The sequence below is a fragment of the Cyprinodon tularosa genome, unplaced genomic scaffold, assembly GCF_016077235.1.
Source record: "Cyprinodon tularosa strain WSP-4 unplaced genomic scaffold, ASM1607723v1 ctg90, whole genome shotgun sequence".
NCBI lineage: Eukaryota > Metazoa > Chordata > Actinopteri > Cyprinodontiformes > Cyprinodontidae > Cyprinodon > Cyprinodon tularosa.
In genome coordinates, this window is record NW_024039674.1 from 2499075 (window position 1) to 2521874 (window position 22800).

Here is a 22800-nt window from a genome sequence, read left to right on the forward strand (position 1 = left end):
TCCAATTAATTCTGGAAAAATGTGCCAAACAGTTTTGGAAAGATTTCCAGCTATTATGTGTTTGCTGGCAGCGCTGCTCCTTCTACACGGAAGAGCTAATTATCTTGGCGGATGTCCTTTCTTTGTACATTGTCAGACAGAACAAGGCCCATCTAAAGCCAATGCTAACAAAGACAAACACCACCATTAAATTGTATCAATGAAAAAATATAATACATTTATACAATAATAATTGAAATTATAAGACAGCCATAATTCAAAAATAAAATCCAAATAGGTTGTTTTTGCACTTTTGTAGGCACATCTGTTATAAAGTGGAAATTATTCACTTGGCAACAACTGCAGCAGGTAGGTAACTAGATTTAATAAATATGGCTTTCTAACGTTTTCTCAGAATGAGGAAGAAAGGAGCTTACAATAACCTTTTATCATATGGTCTGTCTCAACGTTTTACGAGCATTAAATATAGAGGTCTGTTCCTGAGGGGCAGTTTTGTTCTATAAAAATGAGATCTCATTGTGTCTTGATTACTTGATTGAGTCTATTAAATCAGAGCTGCAATTGCCAACAAAGTAGACATGTTGTTTGGGGGTGGCGGTGCATGTGCTAGCATTTAAGTGATTTGGAGAATCTTTTAATTAGATTTTTATCATTCCGACACATTTACTGATCCTATTTCTCCAAAAAGCACAGTAACGGTGAAGATGAATAGGGCCTACCTCACCCCTCAACCACTGACTGCTGCTGATGGGTATTGGTACCCCAGAGAGAAAGAAAGAGGTTGGTTAGTTGGTTTCTTTCCCAGTGGGAATTACACCACAATCAAAAGATAAAGCTTTCACTTCAGCAACTGGTGATTTCTGGTTATTTTTACACTATATACTGAGTTTAAGGTCCCAAAAAGAGAGAAAACATCCAGAGAGGAGCAGCTTTGTGGATGAAAATACCTCAAACAGGCAGATTAATTCCAGAAAAAAAACTAGCTGCATCTTCTGTCAGCTAAAACCAGGGAATTCTACAGTATCCAATCATCCATTGTAAATAAAAACAGAAAACACCCCCAGGACTTCTGGCTGCCTTCTTTGTACCTTCAGACTGGCTGAGATTCTTTGTTAACCTAATGTCAACATGGGAAAGTCTCAGCAGCTTTGTTGCACCAGTACACATAAAAGCATTGATATATTAAGAGCTTCTACAGATCAGTGGGTTTATCCACCAAAACAAACTCTGTCCAAACATTCCCTCCATTTAAGAAACTACCCCCGACTTCTTCTTGTTCCACTCACTGATAACAGAAATGCGATCAATGCTGCAGAGAAAACACTATTTCACACACAAGCCCAAACATCTACAGCCTTGATGGAGAAAGAGAAAGATGGCCGGACCAGCTAAAATAAAATGTCTTCTTTACTGTCGGGAGAAACTAGAGCAGGATGTGGAAAAAAATTAAACTGATAAAAGAGAAGAAGAGTAAAAAGTACTAAAACCCAGCAATAAGAGAAGAGGTGAAGCAGTGAGGAAACCTGACATTTGGACTCTGATGTAAAAACAATGCAGCTTTGATGTGATAATTCTCATTGATAGCATCAGGAGGAATCTGACAGGCATGACTGGAACCTTCAGCCTGCATGGCTTATTGAACCCCTGACAAATCAGCTGGTTAAGAGCTGTCAAAGGCAGTTGCTGGGCAGCTGTGTGTGTGTGGGTGTCTAACATCATCTGTATCAGGCGGCCCAGCTGGCCAGTCCTGCCTAAAGCATCCACAGATGCAGAGCAAGAGAAACTCATTAGCGGAACTGAAATGACACAGATATGGAAGGTGAGAGAAAGAGGCTGTGGTCCTCATGCAGAGGCCTCACAGCTTCAAAGGTCAGGGGTCACTCACTGCACCTTGTTGCTAGGACAAACTGTGAGTCAGCCTTTTTCTCCGAGATAAAATCATCCTACAGTAGAAAGCACTTGGAAGATATTTCTGCACCCCATTTACACTAGAAAAATGACCACAATGACCTTAATGTCTTTCTTAGAAATAGTAGTTTAAACAGTTTAAACAATATTATGAAGGTAAAAGCATTCATTCATTTTGTGTGATGTAAAATTTCATTTTTTTTGTGCATGACAATGCAAGGAGCTGAGACCACATTTTAATGTATCTTGTACGTTCATTTGCAAGCATGCTTTTTAAACTTCTATTGAGCTTTAGTACGGTGGCCGATAGGTGCAAAGATGCAGTAAACGACAAAACGGGCTGCAAAAACGTATGATGCAAACTCCAATACACGCAAGGAAAAAAAATGCAAAAGAAGAATGCTGCAAAAAAAAAAAAAAAAAAGAACAGCAAACAGGTGAAAATGTGCAGCAAACAGGTAAAAACATGGAGTAAGCAGGTGAAAATGTGCAGCAAACAGATGAAAACGTGGAGCAAGCAGGTAAAAATGTGCAGCTAACAGGTGAAAACGTGCAGCAAACAGGTGAAAACATGCAGGAAACAGGTGAAAACATGCAGCAAACAGGTGAAAACGTGCAGCAAACAGGTGAAAACATGCAGGAAACAGGTGAAAACATGCAGGAAACAGGTGAAAACATGCAGCAAACAGGTGAAAACATGCAGCTAACAGGTGAAAACATGCAGGAAACAGGTGAAAACATGCAGCAAACAGGTGAAAACATGCAGCTAACAGGTGAAAACATGCAGGAAACAGGTGAAAACATGCAGCAAACAGGTGAAAACTTGGAGTAAGTAGGTGAAAATGTGCAGCAAACGGGTAAAAACGTGCAGCAAACGGGGTGAAATGACCTGCAAGAACGTGTGATGCAAAATCCAAAAAAAATAAATACAACAGAAATGCTAAAAGTATTCTCAAAAGAGAAACAATGCAGTAGCAGCCAATCAAAATGGCACTTCCCAGTCAAACACCAGCCGAATGGCAGCCCCCTCCCCTACAACTCCCAGAAAAATCCCCTCCAAATTCCAGCCACTGGAGTGACCCCCCTCCTTCTCCTGGCCTTTTACATTCTTTTACTCTGAATCCACCCTTTCACTGAATTACTGGGTCTGACCAGGAGAAGGCGCTTCTCTTTCTATCTTAATGTCCACAAATCATGACAGAAAGAATATTTCAGTACGATGATTGATGTTTAAGAAGGAATTGTAGAGGACCAGCCAAGAACAAGCCAAGGGCCCATCAAGGAAAGCGGGGAAATTTTGAATTGCTACTACTGTATATGGAATAACATAGAGATGCCTTTATTGTCAGTTTTGGTGACAAGGCATCAGGACTGAACATGTTTGTATAAATGTGTAAGAAGTAAGAGTTCTCCACATTAGCTTTCAGGAGAGCTAACTATAAGTTTCCTTACAGCACAAATCTGCAGCGTGGTGGATGCTCCCTGACAACTTCCGCTGTTTCTTACTGAGCTGTCACTCATTCTCAGAAAGCGTCTCTGCATGCGAGAGCATGCTAACAGCCATGAAACTAAAAGTCCTTGGTATGTAATGCAGTTAGCAGGGGGTGCGTGTGTACTCATTTCCCTTGTTACCTGATCACCGCTGACAGCTTGTGTGTTTCATCCCCGGCAGAGCAAACAGAAGCTGAGCAGATATTCATGGTGCCGTTAAAACACTTTGAAGGTCTCTCAGTTAAACATCACAGCGAGGATCCAATCCTAGCATTAACATTTCTTCATCAGTAGCTAGAAATAAAACATGAAAGGCCCTGTAGTGTGTGTGTGCATGTGGGAGAGAGTTAAGTCAGTTTCAGATTTAAAAAGTGTCTATATGTAATTGATAAAAGGATTGCGAGCAAAACAATGGTAACAGCGGAGATGGGACAGAGCTGAGCTGGAAGGACGATGCTGCAGTGCTTCAGCTATTTATTTATGCTGGCCTTCCCTCCAGGTTTATCATAACACCAAGAAAAAGGCTAGTCCTAGAAGAACTAACAATCTTTTAAACAAAAATGGCATGTTATTTTTAGATGTTGTATAAGACTTTTTTTTGAAAAATGGAGGAATTACAAGAACTCATTATTCTTGCATCAAAGCAGGACCATAAAAACCTAATCTAATTTTTAACAAACTCATATCAAGTTGATTAAATAACGGATTAAATGACTGGTAGGAAATAAGATCTCCTTTGCAGTATTAGATTAGCTGATTACAGCTAATTAAGAAAATAATAGCCTGATCTAATCTCTGGTCCAAATTATTAAATAGTTTAACAGCGAAATCTGGATGAAGGCTAAATAAACTTAACAGGTGTGGGCAGCAGTGGGAAGGTCTTGGGTCCTTTCCTCGTTTGCATCCACCGGTTTTCTCAGGACATTCTAGCTTCTTCCATGGATCCTAAAACATGACTTTGTTCCCTAGAACAGCTTTAGAAGTACAACCGTGCAAAGGAACTTCCGGTAATCTATGCTGCAATTATTCAGTCGACTCTGCCTTTTGTCATCTGTGTGGTTAGAATAACTAGGTCCAAAGTACATTGAACCATCAGGTTAGCAGAGAGGGTCTTTAGGGCTGACCTTCCCTCCATCCAGGACTTGTACCAAGTATACGGTCAGGGGAAGGCCAGCTACTACGTATGCAGAACTTACATTTTATAGACAAAAACTGTTCGCCCACACGTCATGAATTATTCCGTGCCCCGTCTGACCATGGAAGCCTGAGACAACTGTCAGTAAACTTAGGAAAGGCTTAAAATAATTGACGTATTTTCCAGACTATAGAGTGCAACTTAGGTTAAGCCGCGACCACTACATTTATTTTAAAAACTGGAAACTTACAGGTATAAGCCACACCTGGCTATAATGCTGCGTTCATAGCGGATGCAGCAGGCGTGGCAGAAGCAGCGAGTTAACATGCAGAGTCAATGTTTGACGCGCGTCAAGGCGCAGCAAAAGGTCCCACAGCGCGTTTTGAGCAGCAGGCGCAGCGCGTCTGAGCAGCTGAAGCAGCGCGTCGGGCGCGTTTAAGCATCTGACGTGCGTGACGCGCCGCAAACCCGCTGCTGCTCGAGATGGAAAAATTGAACTTTTGCTGCTCAACGCGCCGCGTCAACCAATCAGAGAAGCTGATCTGGGAGCTGGCCGTGAGACAGACACATCGCTGATGATACAGAGCGCTGTGATCCCTCCTCTGAAACAGTTTAATGACGCATAAATTAACTTAAAATGCATACATCTGCTGGCAGAAAATGTTCGCTTTTATTATCCTGCTGCCTGCAGTTTGGATTATTTAGATGAAAAACACCTACCAGCTGCTGCGGTGAAACACGAGGAGGCGACCGGGCCAGAGGCTGCTGTGGAATGGGATCCTACTGACTGTCACCGCTTGTATGTGGGGGTCTGAGCGGTTCCGACAGAGAAATAATATTGGAAGGCAGGATTGTAATCTAGATGAATTGACTGCACTGATTAAGTTTTCAGGTGGATTTTCCCACTTAAAAACTTATTAAAACTACTTTATTCCCACTGATCACAGCAAATATGGCTGCAAGGCAGAGAAAGGATAGTGAAGCTCCGCCCAACGCGCGTCAGACCCACTTTTGCACCGCGCAGCCAGAGCAGCAAAGCTGCTTCAGCCGCGTGTCAGAACTAAACGGGTACAAGCAGCAAAAATGAAGCAGCAGATGCGATTTTGCTGCTCTTGCTGCGTCCGGTGTTAACGTAGCTTAAGCCGCTGAAATCTACTGAACTGTCTCCCACCAAAGCTGTAGGGGGAGCTCTACATATCAACATAGAGTAGGGACGAAGAAGAATGAAAGAAGGGGCTTCGTCAGGTCTTTATTTCACTGTCTTGATTCGTTCGACAACTTTAATGTTGCAGATAGATATCAAAATGTGTGAATCTGGGACATTTGTTCATTTGGTGCCTGCTGCTTAAATGTCCCTGTGCTAAATGGAATTAGCCCCTTATTCTTTAATTTCCAACTTTGACTTCCACCTCTGGCGGTAAAGCAAAATTTACATAAAAGGCGCACCTTCATATAAGCCCCATGATTCAAAGGGCAGGAAAAAAAGCAGCGACTTTTAGGACGTAAAATATGGTACTTACTCTTATCTCAAATAAAACAGGCATAAGAACATCTGCAATTCTGCAGTATCTGGAGAAAATGACAAACAACAAACAACTGTTACAGATAAATTGAAGATTTGCATTAGGACCTTATAAATGTGGAACTAATCCACATTTACTTTCAGGAAGAATCAGTTCTAAAACCGGTGGCGGCTTGCCACTAGAGGGAGCTAGGGTGCGCCCCATGCAAAAATTGAATAAAAATATATTTGGAAATATATTGATATATATTTTTTAGATGTGCAAGATAAATATTTAATCTCCAATGACAAGAATAGATGTTTCGTTTTTTTCATCGGATTGGGGACGTATTTCCATCCTGGGGCACAAAAATGTTTGCCCATTGACTCTTGTTATAGGTGTAGGAGAGCTCGGGGAGCACGAGAGCTGCGCCCTGAGGTGACAGGAAGTATCATAGTGCTGCTGTTTGAGAGGTTGAGTCTCAGATGTGGAGTCCCTTAAAGCAAACCTACCAAGAGAAGCTGGAGGTGATACTGTTTGGACCTTATCAGCTGAACATAATAACTAATCAGCAGTCCAAAGACAGATGGAGACAGTACCGTACAATTAGGGTACGTTCACATTGCAGCTTGAAGTGACCCAAATCCGATTTTTTTTGCCCACAAACGACCTGCATCTGATCTTTTCACGACAGTCTGAACAACACAAATTCGATTTTTTCCAATGCGACCCAGGCCACTTGGCTATGTGCTCCTGAATCCGATACAAATCTGATCTTTTTAAATGGGACCTGTGTCTGAAGGGCCAGGTTGCATTCATCCGACCTGAACGTCATTAGCAACCAACATAGGTCACTATTCTGCGTCTTGCTACAACGAAGCAGCAAGAAAAACAAACACCATGGTGGACGATGATGCGAAGAGTAGTATTTTTTTAAGCATGTTGAAAAGATTGAGGTTTTAAGATTTGGAAAGATCACTAGATGCGCTCCATCACTACATCCATGTTTATTTCCGTACACACAAAGCTAGCTGGCTTGTTACGTCATTGCATCGTCTACTGCGCATGCGGGAACTTAGGTTTTATGAATGCAGTTTACACAGGAGATGACATACAAGTTGCATATATTTGGAAATGTGAACAGAAAGGCAAAAAACGGCAAAGAAGCATGAACAAGATGGGATTCACATGAAAAATAATATGATATAGTGTAGCCTACATTTTCTAGATGTTTGTTAATTTGTATAGTTGCTCTTAAACAATGAAACATATTCCTAGAAAGTAAATACTTTTTATATATTAAAAAATACGGTATAAAGGTGTATTAGGTTTTTTTAGCTCCGTGACAAAATATTGGACCAAATATTGTTTTTAGAAAGTGTTTTTAACCTTTTTTTGTGTTGTTGGTATTCATAATAATATACTGATGTGATAACTTAATATACATTTCATTGGTTTTTGGTATACGGCTATTTTGAATTTATAGGCCCCCCTGGAGAAAACTCCACCGGCCTCCACTGTCTACTGTAAAACCCTCTGAGTGTAACAGGCTATATCTTCATCTTCACCACCTTAAATCCCTTTATCATGAGAAAAACCTTAATGTGCATCCCTTAATGTGGTGTTAGAAACTTCAGCAATGTTTACAGCTGGACATGTTTGTACGTAATAGTTCATCTGGGCGAGGGCGGAGCTTAGAGAGAGGAAACCAGAGATCTACTGGATGCATTATATTCAAACTGAGTCATTGCCGTGCTGCTTTTGAGATTAAATAGATATTTTTAACCAGAGAAGTGGTTATATAATCGTCATGGTAGGTCATCGTGTACGTGGATTAACAATTTCAGGATGTTAATTAAGTTGTTGCTGAATTGATGGCTTTAACTGTCATTTTATGTGTGTTTTTTTATCTCTCCTTCTTAAGATGGTTTTAATGTTGGATATAATGTAAACCTTTGCTGTTTATTTTCTAGCTTGATATGCATATTAAAGGAAAAGCTGATTTATATGCTAGCTCATTTTAATCTATTTAGCGAAGTGCAGGATTTGAGTCGTTTAAACTGTTAAACAGTGAAATTTCTGGGGTTGCTTCACACAGCTTATGCGCTCTCACTGCTCACCTGGAAAAGAAAGGTGGTCATCTTTGACATCCAAGCAAAGTGCTGCTGGAGAGAGAAAGGAATACTGACTGCACTGTAATAACAGAGAAAGTCAACACGGCAGGCCTGCTGATTACTGAGACAACCACACACACATGCATACAGAGAGCGGTAAAAATACACAAGCACAATATAAACACAAATCATTCTGTAGAAATGCAGCTCCAGGGTAGAAACACATTGTTTAACTGAGAAATACAGACCATTCCACAGGAACCAAGCGGCTGCTTCCTTCCCACTCAACAAACTGCTGTTTTATGCTTCGTTTTTCAATGAAATAGCAGAGGTGGACGCCTGCTTTACTGATCACACACATATATACTGAGCATAAAGACATGCCCAGACTTCCCTAATCTACTGCTTAAATCTAAGGATGCTATAAAGCCGTGCATCTGCTTCCTCATTTCCTTCCAGTTTGAACAGAAATCCTCTGGCTCGCTTCTTGGTACTAAAAATGCTTTCTTTAGAATATAAACACGTTTTCTGATCTGGTTTCAATTTAAAGTTTATCTCCACATTCATCCTAAAGTTAGATTCAGCTGGACTCAATACAACCTGAACTTTATTGGAAGTTTTAAAACTGTATCACATGTTCACTGGCCATTTTATTATGAACACCTACCAAGTGTACATAATGGTGCTCTCTGGTTATTAAAACTGCTGTAATTATTTTGATTATTCATTCAACAAGGCGTTTTGGTCCATATTCAGATGGCAGCATCAAAATGTCACAGATTTAATGCATTATTATGATTCAGTTCCACCTCATCCTTGTGCTAATATTTAGCTAAATAAACTATATGCTGATAGTTGGCTAAGCATTGGCCCTACGTTACAAACTCTGCATGGCATAATTTATGTGGACAACATTAAATTACTAACCATTAAATAAAGACGTTACTATCTGCTTCATGGTTTTCTACCCAAACTGAAGGGTTTAGCATAATTAAACATGATCAGAGATTATTTTAAAGGGTAGATTTATGAAACATTTATTCAAGCGGAGAAAATAACAGACTGGAAGATAAAGCAGCTGCGACATCAGAAGCGCCAAAGATCATGTTTGGAAAGCCAGCATCCTACAGCTTTGATGTGCATCTCTTCTCCAACACACCTGAAACAAATAAATGTCCCCTTAGCAGGCTGCTACTTGATTGTGAAGAATATTGTAATGCAGACCCAAATTCATTAGATCAAAAAATAAAGAACACAGTCTGTGACATGTGTTTAAATGATTTAAACTGTTTTAAAAGCACCAGAGCTGGAACAATAAATCACAACATCACATGCTTTTCATCTTAAGCCCCATCAGCACTGGATTAGTTTGAGGGACCAGATGCAATTTGTAAGAAGTGTGATTTTCTTTGCTTTTAATCCTGTGGAAATCAGACCTGTCAGTAATTTGTTTGGTTGAAATTTCCCTGCAAACTATCTAATATATTTTCCTGAACTCTAAGTTCCTGTGATGATACTAATTCATTATGAATATTTATGAAGTGATTTGGACAGAAAATTGGGAGATTTCTATATGTGATGAGGTTTGTTTCCAGAGTGCATTTTTATTTGTTTTTGGTAGAGGCTGATTAATTTTTATTTTTTTTTTCTTGGTCCCAGGGCCAGCAAAACCTGATCGGCATTGCACGCCATCATAAAGAAAAAGAATGATATCAGATGCAAATTGTGGATTAATTAATTTGGAGGAAAGCAGGAAAGAAATGAAAATGCGACACAGTCGCTCACAAATCAGCACAATTTGACAGCTACAATCATGTATTCCGCTTCATGTGGCAGAAACACGCAGCACTGAGCAGGTCTATGTAGGGATGTCTGTAAATGTCAGCATAATATCAGGACTCAGTTATCCCTTACAAATGCACCACATAAAAAAGCTGTAATAGGGGGGTAATTTATTTATAACATGGGGTAGATAAACTAATCCTGTGCAAAAAATTCCCTGCTAAAATCACACGATCAAAATGAATCTAAGCGACGACACACAGTATTTATCCCGTTAGCCTTGCCTACTGATCTTCACATATTGGTTTTCCTTAACGGTATAATCTGGCCATTCATATTGATGTTAGCTTTGAACAGAAGACCAAAATTAAACAAGGTGACAGAAAGTAAAACGGATAGGGGACACAATGCAACTTTAGTCAAACATGATGTCTGGGGAGATTGTTTGGAGAGCAAGAAGAAAAGGAAAGGGAAACCAGAAGCCAAGTGGGTGACGCAAATACACCTCTAGAGCCCAATAAAAAAGAAGATATCTGAGTAAGAACATTAAGACAGGAAATAAAAAAAAACAAAGTCAAAAGAAAATCAGACTTCCATAAAATGCTAGTTCAGACTTTACTTGAAGAGAAGCTTTATTGTCTTTACAGGCAAACATCTGTTTTTAGCAGCTTCACTGTTAGATAGGTATAGTTTAAGATACACTTTTCTATAAATATTTAGAATTAATACTAGTGCAAAAGAAAATGTTTACAGTATGTCCATAATGACTGGAATCTAGTAGAAGTAGTGCGTGTGTGTAACAGCCAAGGGGAAAAGGCCGTTTCAGTCTGTTGGTGGGGGTGAACTGGTCGAGGTCTTACCAAGAGACTCCCAGACCCTAATGAGGCTATCGCCCTTTTAAATCTTTTTGCAGACAGACGCACAAAAAAATGTGGTTATTGGTGTCAGTACAGCCAAAGAAGAGAGATGGGAATCAGATTATTTCCAACCAGAGAAGAAATGGATGAAAAGAGATTAGCAGTGATTGACTAAAACAAACGAGTAGCAGTTCATGAGAGCAGACAGATGAGTGTTAGCCTTAAAATTGATCATAACTGGGTCCACACTGGGCTGAAAAGGACACCTGGGAGCATCATAACAGTTCCTGTCACTGACAGCTTCCTTCCACCTTGATCCTGAGGTGACTAAAATGAATTTGACACCTTGTGATATTTTACACCCATTATTCCCTCACCGCTGAAAAACTTTAACTAGACCCATCAAACTAAACTTAATGACCTGAAACTCAAAGCCAAAAAGAAACTGAGATTTAATTAATTTTGCCTTTCAACCTAAAAATAGCATAAACAGCAAATGTTGGTATGTTCACCTACCTGACTTGCTCCAAGCAACTTGCTATGCAAATTATATTTCAAAGGCCGAGATTTTTCTAAAAACGAGGGCCGAAGTCATGATAGCTACTGCTGCTACCATGGTAACAACTGTTAGCGCAATAATCTAGATTTCAGGTCATGAGCTCAAGAACCTTGAGGCCTCCCAGCTGGGGAGGATTCAACTCAAACCTCTGAAAAATGCTCTAAATAAAGTGCTGTGAAGGTGGAGATTCACAGGAATCCCTGCTTTACCTGCCCTTTGGTAGACTCAGTTTAAGCAAACAGGTTCTACATCTCTGATCATATAGCCTTAGAGTTCCTTAGAAAATGGTTTGCAGAGCTGCTTCCATGTTCTACAGTAATTATTATTCATTATTTCCTCTATGCGAAACTCTGCAAAGCTTCTTATAACTGATGCTGCTTCTTATGCTAGATGCAGCCTTGGAAGTTTAACAGATGATAAAAGAAAAAGTTATGAAAGGAACATATTTCTAGTTCATGATAAAGATGATGCATTTTTCTGCTGAGTACATAAGTTAGTTTTAATCTGCAGCCTGACTAGCTTTATTATTATGCACTAAAACCTCAGAGTTGTGTTCAACGAAAACACAGTTTTTCTTAAGGTATTACATTTACTGCACTGTGTCATTTGTTTTATCTTGTTTGATTGAATCAAACTGAACGCAGCGGCAGTCCTAGAAGAAATCTACCAAGATCGGATTGAACCAAAAACAGGGCAAAAGTTAATTGTTTGATTTATTACAGGAAGTGAAACCTAGAGCCCAAAAGCTCTTTCCGGAGGTGAAAATGGTATTCCTGAAACAATATGACTGAAGCTAAAAGTGTAACACCCTAACTATTAAATCATTGTAAAAATACAACTGTAAAGGTAAATAATGAAATAGATCCAAGGGGAAAAATCTGTTATGGTTTCTGTGCTAGTACATATCACCATAAGAATAATATTTAGTGTTACTTCTTCACTACTGGAGCCCTAAGAACATGGCTGTTTCGTTTATCAAAAAAAAAAAAAAAAAATCCTACTTCCCAGTTGTCTTCCCCATCAGGTTATCTAAAATGAAGGAGATCATTCCAGTGATGTGTTGAGATACACAGACCAGACATGAAAACTCTAGAGAAATTCATGACTGTTGAAAGAGTTCATCTCACTTTAAGCTTTTTCCATTTAAGATTTATTTATTTTCTAAACTTTAGGTGGAAAATTTCAGCTCTGGTGGCTCGCTCACTGAGTTGTGTACTGGTAAGTCATTGAGTCAATGAGTGGACGCAATCAACTGGTTTTCTTTAGAACATTTTTACCCCATTTACACTACCCTTGAAAAACCGTGCCAAGACCGGTCCGAGCTCAGTAACTGAGATAACTTATCGTGTGTAAATGGAAAGCAAATTAAACTGAACCGAGCTAGACACAACCGGACCAAGATAACTGCAGACTAGTTCCAGAGGTGGGCTCGGCTCGGTTGTTCCCTGGGTCGGTTCTCTGATCACAAGAGAACTCATCATCTCCGTCTGGCTGCACATCCCGATTCACACTCCATTCCAGTAGTTGGCGGTAATGCCCATCCAGAAGTTGCTTACCAATCAACACAAAACAGAAGAAGAAGAACAACTATAAACAACAATCGGAATCTTCTCTTCTTGCGTTTTATGGCAGTTGGCAAACAACTTTTGGTGCATTACCGCCACCAACTGCTTGATTTCCTCCTTTATACTGGCAATAATACCGCAGATCGTCACTAGGAGGCGAGGAGTCGAGGAACCTAGATAGCGTGATGTGTAAACTGTCTTCAGAACCGAGCTCGGCCTGGTTAACTGATCCGAGCTCGGACCGGTCTCAACATGGATCGGTTTTTCAAGGGTAGTGTAAATGGGGTATTTGAATCAATTTAACTGTGTGATCTGGTGAACTCTTAAGTGCCATGAGATGACGTATGGTGAATTGATGCTATATAGATAAACTGAATTGAATAAACTGTTACTGAGACATTAGAACATTTTTTAAACAAGTTACTTACACCTCATATACCTTTGTTTTATGTGATTTTAATGAGATGCCGCCCAAATCCTGCTGCCCAGACACACTTCACTTAAGCTGGTTGAAAGTATTGACCTCAATTTCCCCCTCCCAAAGGAAAGATAAATTCAGCTGTTCAGGAACATAACCAGTAGAAGAAAAAACTATCACAGCACTACACATATGGCATTCATTTACACACACCCTTGTACAACAAATATCTCACTATGCACTATTTATTCCAACATTTATAAAAATGTATCTGTATTTGTGCATTCTTAGCCAAATGCTCACAATGGGTTCATAATGACAGTAAAGATTCTTGAGCTAATCACCGGATAAGTCGAGCTGCCTCCACATAAGCACAGCGACCTCCTAAAGACCATGGAGAACAAACATCGGCAGCACTGCTGCCAAATCAAAGCAGCCGCGACTCAATTCTCACAGCAATGACAAAATATCAGCATTACCTCTCGCTGCACTAATTCTAATTCATATCCTTTTACAGTTAGGCCCAGAAATATTTGGATAGTGACACATGTTTTGTCATTTTAGCTGTTAACAAAAAAAATTTAAGGAGAATAAATGAATAAATAAAGAAACAAACAAGGTTACATGGGCTCTTCCCTCATTAACTTGTCATCTGTTAAACAGCTTATGGTTTGGGGTTGATTCCAGGTGTGGTGTTTGCATTTGGAAGCTGTTGCTGTGAACACATAACATGCAGTAAAAGAAGCACATAAAAGAGATGGAACAGACTATTGTATGCTAAAGATGAATTTTGTTTTTTTAAGATCCATCAGAAGGAGATCAGATATGTTGGGAGTGGCCAAATCTGCAGTTTGGTATATTCTGCACTGTGAGCTTAACTGAAAAAGGCCTGGATAGATGACAGAATCATTTCCATGATGAAGAAAAACCTCTCCACAAGATCCAGTCTACCATATAGTGAAAACTTCATGAGAGTAAATAGAAAAGATTAATCAATCAGCCTTAAAAGTAGGAAGGCCAAAACTGACTTTGCCAAAAAAACACATGAAGAAGACATGTTCTAGAACAAATGAGACTAAGATCAAAACATGGTGGAGGCAGTGTGATGCATGGACACTCATGGCTTCCAATGGCACTGGGTCACTTCTCTTTATCGATGATGTGACAAAAGACAGAATCAGCTGGATGAATCTGAGTTGTATAGGGATATTTTTTCTCATTTTCAGCCAAATAGTTCACAGTCCAGATGGACAACGGTTAAAAACATACTAAAAAAAGGATCCCAGGAGCTTTTAAAAAGCAAAGAACTGTAATATTCTGCAATAGTAGAGTTAATCACGGGATCTTAAACCAAATCGAATGAGATTTTAACCCAATCAAAAAACTTAAGGCAGAAAGACCCACAAAAAGCCACAACTAAAGACAGCCGTAGTAAATGCCTAGCAAAGCACCATAAGGGAGAGAAACGCAGCGATGGGTGATGTCCATGGGTTCCAGATTTCACTGCCTCCAAACGATTCTTAACAAAGTATCAAAAAAGTTTAAAAAGTTGGAAGATTTTACGTCGGTTTATGTTTTTTTTTATTTTTTGTCCACTTATGTTAGAGCCCCTGAAATGAGGAGCTTATCTATAAAAACAGCGACAATTTCTAATCATACATTTTTTGTCCAAACCCTTTAGCTAAACCTTAAAGATTCACTTCAGTTCCAGTGTGATCCTTTTGATTCAAATTCAGTTAGGTGGGAAGGTGAGCACAAATCATGTAGATTGTGTCACTGTCCAAATACTTAAATCATACTCTCTCTATACAACACAATTGACAACAAAAAAAATCACCCAGAACACTGCACCACCGATCCCAACATACATACTAAAGTTACTCATCTAATTTAAAGACCTGTTGATTTCTGCATGTTTTGACTCTTGTGGGACGGGTTTTTTCAATTTAGCATATTCCACACAGAAAGCCCAACTAATGATCAACTAGTTTTAGTTTATTAATACTTTATACTTTAGTGAGCCATATACCTTTATATTATTCACTATACCTTTATCAACAAGTAAAAGGTATCATTCTTGTTTATGTAAGGCCATCCTACGTGTTCTTCCCCATTATTACTTACCGGTAGCGAGTCTATAACAACAACTAAAACAAATATGTTCACTAACAACTATGATCTATGGATAAATCTGAAATAAACACAATATAGTAAACAGTATTAAACCTGTTATATTTGACATGTTCAATTATTTTTCTAGCTGTGTAATCAATTGTTGCTTTTCAGACTGATAAAAAATTCTTAAATTTTTTGTATATACAGTAATAAATTTCATTGACTGTTTTTCTGTGGTAGCGCATGTAATAAGTCATGTTCAGTCATATTCTGAAGTACACCATGCACCATCACATTAATCGGGACAAAGAGATGCTTAATAATGCTACAGTGACTGGTTGTTGGAGTTTTAATAAACGAGAACATTTAAAATTGCAGTGAAGAAACTAACCTTCTAAATGCGACTATTTTTATTTTCGGACGCTCCGGCACACAGCAACCTGTAATCTCTGCATCAGCCGTATCCTCAGCCCTGACCTGAGTCACGCAGTGATCTCACCTTGTTCCCGATGGCTTTCTTAGGTGGAAAGTTGAAGGTGTCCACTTGTGGAAACTGGATTCTCAGCTGGTTGTGAAGCTCTCTGAACTCAGTGTAACGTCTATAGACATTCCACTCGTTATCCAGGATGCGGATGTAAACCTGTCGACAAGTAAAAACATCATAGAACGAACTGTTACACATTTTATTCTCTTATCAAATATCTTAGAAATGATTCAATTAGAAACTAGAATATTTCCAATGATAATTAGAAATATTCTTGTATGAAAGCAGAGCTGAAAAAAAACAGCATCAGAGTGTAAATGGGTTACAGTTTGGTAGCACTTCTCATGCTGGTCATTAAGCTCTTCCTGCGTGTCATGATAAATGAAGTGATGACGGAGCGTCGTGTCCTCGTAAACGTGCTTTTTCACTTACATATTAAAACACAAAACAGAAATTGTCTAAAGTCGTGACTGCGGTGCCACCATTTCTATGCACCATTAGCTGCTTTATTCAGATGCATGAGAGACGGAGGGAGAGGAAAGATGAGCCTATTAGAAGACAGAAAGGAAAGAAAAGAGAAGCAAGCCTGGTTTTATTCTCATAGAGGAAAAACAGACATAAAACAAGCTGAGCAGCTTTCAACAATCCCCTGGAATACCTTAAAGAACACAAAGACTGGACCAAATGAATCCAGAATCATCACCATGCCAAGAACGAAGAACAAATTAGAGCATCACTGTGCTATAAACATAACTACGTTCCCTTTGTTTAATTAACAATCAAGCAAGAAAAAGACTCTGTTCTTCTGAAACTTCTTCCCACATAATCAAAGTCAGACTCTTCAGAACTCTTTAAAAAGATAAAATCGTCCAATCATCTATTCCTCCATTTTCCCCTCAAAAAGTGAGCCTGTTTTGTTTTCTTTACTACACATAAGTATTTGCTCAACCACACAGCTGCTAGTCGAGGCTAGGAGTGAGGCTCGACTTAACACCTGAGAAGCTGTTTTCCAGCACGAGATGTTTTGGGATGGAGCTAGATTCTGTTAGCTTCAAGGGTATTCATCATCCCTTAGTTGGTGGGAAAACTGTGTGCAAACTATTTTGATTAAAGCCCCTATCACACCTTGAGGCTTTAGCCAGCATATGCCAGATTAACGAAAAATCTGGCAAAAACACTGGCATATGTTGGATAAGTTAACGGTCAGTTATGAACATGCTGAAGCATGCTGGCACACGTCAATAAACGGAAGTACGTCAAAAAAATACTTCGTTACTGTACTCAAGTAGATTTTTCTGATATTTTTACTTTACTTTACTTTACTACTTATTTTTATGGCGACTTTGTACTTCTACTCCTTACATTTTTACACAAATATCTGTACTTTCTACTCCTTACATTTTAAAAAATTGGCTCGTTACTTTAGTTTTGAATCATTTCAATGGAGTTACCGTTATTATTTTTCACGTCATCAATACTGAATTCAATCTAATTGGATGGGAATCTACGTTGCATTTGACGCACCACTACAAGATGAATCGACAGATTCGGCGGTATTCATTCGTCATCATTGCAGCTTGGTGGCGGTGGCGTTAGCATAGTAGTATGGATGACGAGATGATTGAAAATGAACACAACGGAGATCTAGTCCTATTGGCAGACATCCATTTAAAATGTAGGCAACAGCATGAAAAAAGTGGTTTCTACTTTTACTTTTATACTTTAAGTAAATTTACAAGCCTGTACTTTGTTACTTTTACTTAAGTAAAAAAGTTTAATCAGTACTTCCACTTTTACCAGAGTATTGTTTAACACAAGTATCTGTACTTTTACTCAAGTACGGAAAGTCAGTACTTTTGCCATCATTGGACGTCAGGCATAGACTGACTAAACCGGCAAGGTGTGACAGGAGCTTAAGCTGCATGTGAAGCCTCCAAGTTCCTGAGTATGAAGTAGTAAAATCACTGGTTGGACCAGAACATGGGCAAAGACTGCATCTGCTCCTTTTCAAGACCACTGGGTTCCGATTTTTTCATTTAACAGAGCATTAAACATTTATTATTTTTTCTTTCTTAAACAGATAGAGTTTGATCAGGCTGAGAAGAAAGCAACAAAAAAACAGTTGTGGTCAAACCTAATTAAATATTCATGATAAGGTAAGGTTCTGACTTTGAATAGGCCATTCCAACTTGGCTTGTGAATCTCTGACTTAACCCATCTGCTATAACTCTGCAGTTCAGACTCATTAAGTTCAGCACAGCTGAAGGGGGAAATCTAAATGCAATCAGTTAAACTGCACTTTAGTTTGGTCTACAAGAAAAAAGGGTTTGGAATTCTAATGGGCAGCACATTTTTTTTTAAAGTTTGTGAAAACAAGCTACTCTTACTTTAGTCATGATCTACATACTGTTGCTAAATCATTTAAGAGCAATATCTGCTTTTTTTTTTATGAATTCTGTATTATAACCTAATGCATTTCAGACCGTTTTCCTTTAGTTTAAACTGCTGCAGCCTTGGTTAGTTGGTTATCACAATAAACAGGGTGGAATCCATCAGCTGCTGATGGAACTAGCTTTAAATCCTTCCTGCCAACTAAACGTCAGATGAAGGATTCAGAGCTTCCCTCAGACTCCAGCTGAACAGGAGTCTGTGTTACGTTGGGGCAGCATTCTGCTCTAGATGCAGGCCTGGGAGTGAAGTGAAAAAACTTCTACTTCTCTTTTAACTCCTCTTTTGTCTCTTCAAATACCAGTTTGGGGAGAGGGGATGCTGTGTCTTGCATTTTCCCACCCCTGACAACTGCCATCCAAAACCACTTTAAACTGCTACAGACCCAGGGTGTGGGGGTGAGAGAGAACGCTGTAATTGAATCCTTCTTCCCAACTCTTCACATAACTATATCGGTCACTTCTCATATGGACAATTAGTACAACACTGTAGTTGGAGTTAGGATTAATTAAACAATTAGTGCATCTCCTTCTGACCACTTAGAACCTGCTTTTCACCATTAACAATTTCCCCCTCATAATGTGATCAGGTCGTTGAATCAGCCTATTATCCAGATGTCCATAGATTATGGTGCAGAATCCAGCTGACTGACACTCAGCCTTTGGTACAGCCAAAAAAAGCTTATTTTGTTTCTTTAATATCTTAAAAAATTTAAGCTTGGACGAAACGTTTATTGCAGCTAAATGTATAAAAAATATGAGTTCAATTTCCAAAGAACTGAGCAGACAGATAAGAATGGTAGTTCTGGTTCAGTTTAAAGCAGGATATGGTGATAAAACTATATTCCAGGCTTTGATAATCTCCCAGAGCTCAGTTCAGTCCATCATCTGAACACGGAGAGATAATGGACCAACTGCAGACCTACAAAGATGAGGATGTCTCCCTAGACTGAGACGATGGAAGAGGAGAAGCAGGGTGATGAAAGTCCTCATGTGGAAAATCTGTTGATTTATCTGCAACCATTTAAAATAAATGAAATGTATTAAAGAACTCCTTTGAAAGTCCCAGCAGCAGTTTTCTTCAGGGTATGCAGGAGACACAGCAAAAAGCAGAAACAAAAGAAAAACTAAAACTGCAAATTAACTCCAACATGCTGCCACCTAAACTGGCTGAAAGCTTAGGGGTTAAATACAGAGAAATGCAACACGCTTTGAGTGAAGCAAGGACTTGTTCTGCTGCTCTGATGCAAAAAATAAAACTAAATACAGAAGTGGATGCCGCACAGCAAGAAAAACACAAAGCTGATAAACTGACAGCAATGGCTGACATGATGAGAGTAGACAAGGCCACTAATGCACCCGAGGCGCTGCTTTCTCAGCACTTCGTTCCTGACTTCAGCAGCACATTCAAGTTTAAAACACTTCTTTACAAGTTCAGGAAGTCAAAGACTGATAATTTTCCTGGTTTCAATATTGAAAAAAAACATAAATCTTGGTATGTTTTTTTAGCAGCTAACTGATATAATAGCTACAGATCAAATTAAAACCAACCTAACCGATTAAAGGTGAGTTTTGATCACATTGCTTAGACTGGTTCAAGTTTAATGACTAACAAAGATGCTTTGACAATGGAAGTAATGGTTTTCCTAAACTTGCCTTCCTTCCTGACCCACATGATGGCCTGGTTCAATAAGAGCATTACTGGGAAAAGCAGGACAGAGCTGCGGATGAGAATCTGCACCGAGTAGATAAAAACATGACCTTTTTAGGTGACTGGGGGATTATTAGGAGAGTGTTGGCCAAGTGGTTTAGAACAGTGCGCTTGTGTTCCAAGAGGGTTAAAAGAGCAAGGTTCAATCCCCACAGCCTCCAAGCTGGGTTCCTAAGCAAAACCCTTAACCCCAACTGCTCCCCGAGCGCCATACAATGGCAGCCCACTGCTCCACAAGGGGATAGGTTAAAAGCAGAGGTAGATTTCTCAAATGTGAGATCAATAAAGTTCAATTATTATTATTTTACTTAACTGTTTCTTCCTGTTAAAAGGGAGTTTTTCCTCTCCACTGTCACTACAAGCATGCTTGGTGTGCAGGATTGCATTGAGTCAATACAACCAACTGGTTTTCCTTAGATAGAAAACTTCAGATCAATTGACTGCATGATCTGGTTGAATAGTAAAGTGCCCTGAGGTGACGTGTGTTTTGGAATTGGTGCAATATAAATAAACTGAATTGAATTATTTTTGCCAACTGCTAAATCTCTCTCATTCAGCTATTACTGGTATTGTAACAAAGTGAACTCTGCAGCTGCTAAAGCATGCGGTGGACACATGTCACAACTTTCTGCAGCTACACCTCAGAGCCTCATGTGGCCTTAATATCATCTCAGAATTAGCTATACAGCAGCAAGAGCAATGAAAGGCGGCCAATCCCATGAAGGAACCTGGGTTTGGTTGTTTCTAACAGTTTTTAACTGCATTGTGTCTAGAGTAAAGTTTAGTAACGGGATCATTGTGGATTTTGGCTTGGCCAGTTACATCCAGCAGTTATTCATTTCATGCTCTCAAATATGTGGGAACAGTTTGTAGGCCTGTGATATAAACAATAAAACAATCAATTGCATGATTAAAATTATTCACATGAAATATGAATGAGCAGATGAAAAAAAGATTTTACTGCGGTGCATCAGTCTCCACTCAACCCTTCCTTATTGTTTCCTTAGCGTAGGAAGGATTTACCCATTTTATACTGCTATGTACCACAGGGAAAAAAACACTACAACCTTTGGACCGTCTTATTCCTGGTAATCCACTATTACTGGAGCTTTTATCCGTCAACACAAAATTATGTGCATTACAAACACTGTAGTTCTCTGCATCTCTAAAGAGATGCTTCTCTTTAATTTAGTTGAAAAGTGGACTTTTTGAGAATTTTATACTTTTGACTTCACATGTGAATGGCCAGGGAAACATACATGTCGCAAATGGCATATCTACTGATTAACAACACAAAGCACAACATACTCAAGGAGGAGATCAAAGATTGTTTGGGTTATGTGTGCTTTTTATTCCTATTTCATAGAGTCTTGGTTTTGTTATGCAAACACATTTTTTTATTAAAGACTGAGAGTCCACTTAGTTTATTATTTTCTATTTCTTTGTATATTAATTTTGGATAAACAAAATGCCTTCAAGTCACAGTCATTTTAAGATCTTAAAGTTTATGGATGTTTAAGGAGGTGTAACTTTTTGCCATCATCATTATATATGTTTAAAAAATTGTCTCAAGATGCCAATATTATCATTTGTTGTAAGAGTTTTATATTATATAATTTAAAAAACTGCACAGTAAAGTATTTTATTTGTTTTCTTTTTTTACTCTGTCCCTTATTATATCATCTTTATACACTTTACTATTGTCCACATTTGTGTGACCACTTTAGCTTTATTCTTTTGCTGCTGTAATGCCACAGTTTCCCCTTTGTTAGACAATGAAGGGACTGTCTATTCTATTCTGTTCTATTATATTTACATTTTTAAGTATGTTATCATAACAGGTTGGTTTAAATATTTGACCCAGTTTAAGCATGAATAAGCACAAAGCTAGGTCTGTAAAGAAATGGATGAGAGACGATGTGGAGGAACTGGAGTCCTGACCTGAACTCCATAGATCTCCTTTGGTATGATTAGAGCGCAAATTGTCCACGATTGGTTTTTGACCCCACATATGTGCTTTTTATGTATGTATTTCCATAACCAAACCCCTAAACTGTTTGAAAAACCTTCTAAACCGACTTAAAGCTGTCGAGGGTGGGCCCACATCATATCAAACACTGTGGATTAAGAAAAGCAAACTACTCAGGTTTGTGTCTAAAGGTATATGTGTGAAAACTTTTTCCAGTAAGGTGTACATCCCAGATTTAAGCGTTTGACATTAGGCATAATGTTACTGTAAAAATCTTCAGTAGGTCTGCTGGGTCTCATTACATAATGAGCAGCAACAGCCTAATATTGAGAGCCACCTTCTCCAACGTCTCCACGCATAACAGCCTTAAACAGCATGATTCTTTCCGCGTCTCATCAGCATACTTCTTTAGAGCCAGCCCAGCCCTTTCCCTTACCAATCACAACGTACTCTATCATTATTGCTGTCAGAAAAATTGGCAACGTCCACGCTGCTTTCCTAATATTTAAGCACCCAGTCTTTGATAACTCCCAAATACCCTGACACTCAAACAGTGACAGGGTCTTTAATGACGTTTTAGAGGGATAGAGTGAAAGAGAGTTGATAGGGTTTATCTGATGTGATGAACTGTGACAAACCCGCTCCTATTGTGTGCATTTAAAAAGCTTATTAGAATGCCAGAGAAAGCCTAATTGATCAAAGCAGAACCCCCGTAAGTGGAAGCTTGGGCATTTATTTTAAGT

General features: G+C 39.0%; 1 protein-coding gene across 1 annotated transcript in view; it reads right to left on the bottom strand.

Moving 5' to 3' along the window:
- The window catches only part of snx29 (sorting nexin 29), a 204937-nt gene that overhangs the window by 16067 nt on the left and 166070 nt on the right, over positions 1-22800 (bottom strand). The window contains exon 19 of the mRNA XM_038274170.1: positions 15946-16086. Coding sequence (XP_038130098.1) covers positions 15946-16086 — 141 coding nt within the window. The remainder of the gene's footprint in view (positions 1-15945; positions 16087-22800) is intronic.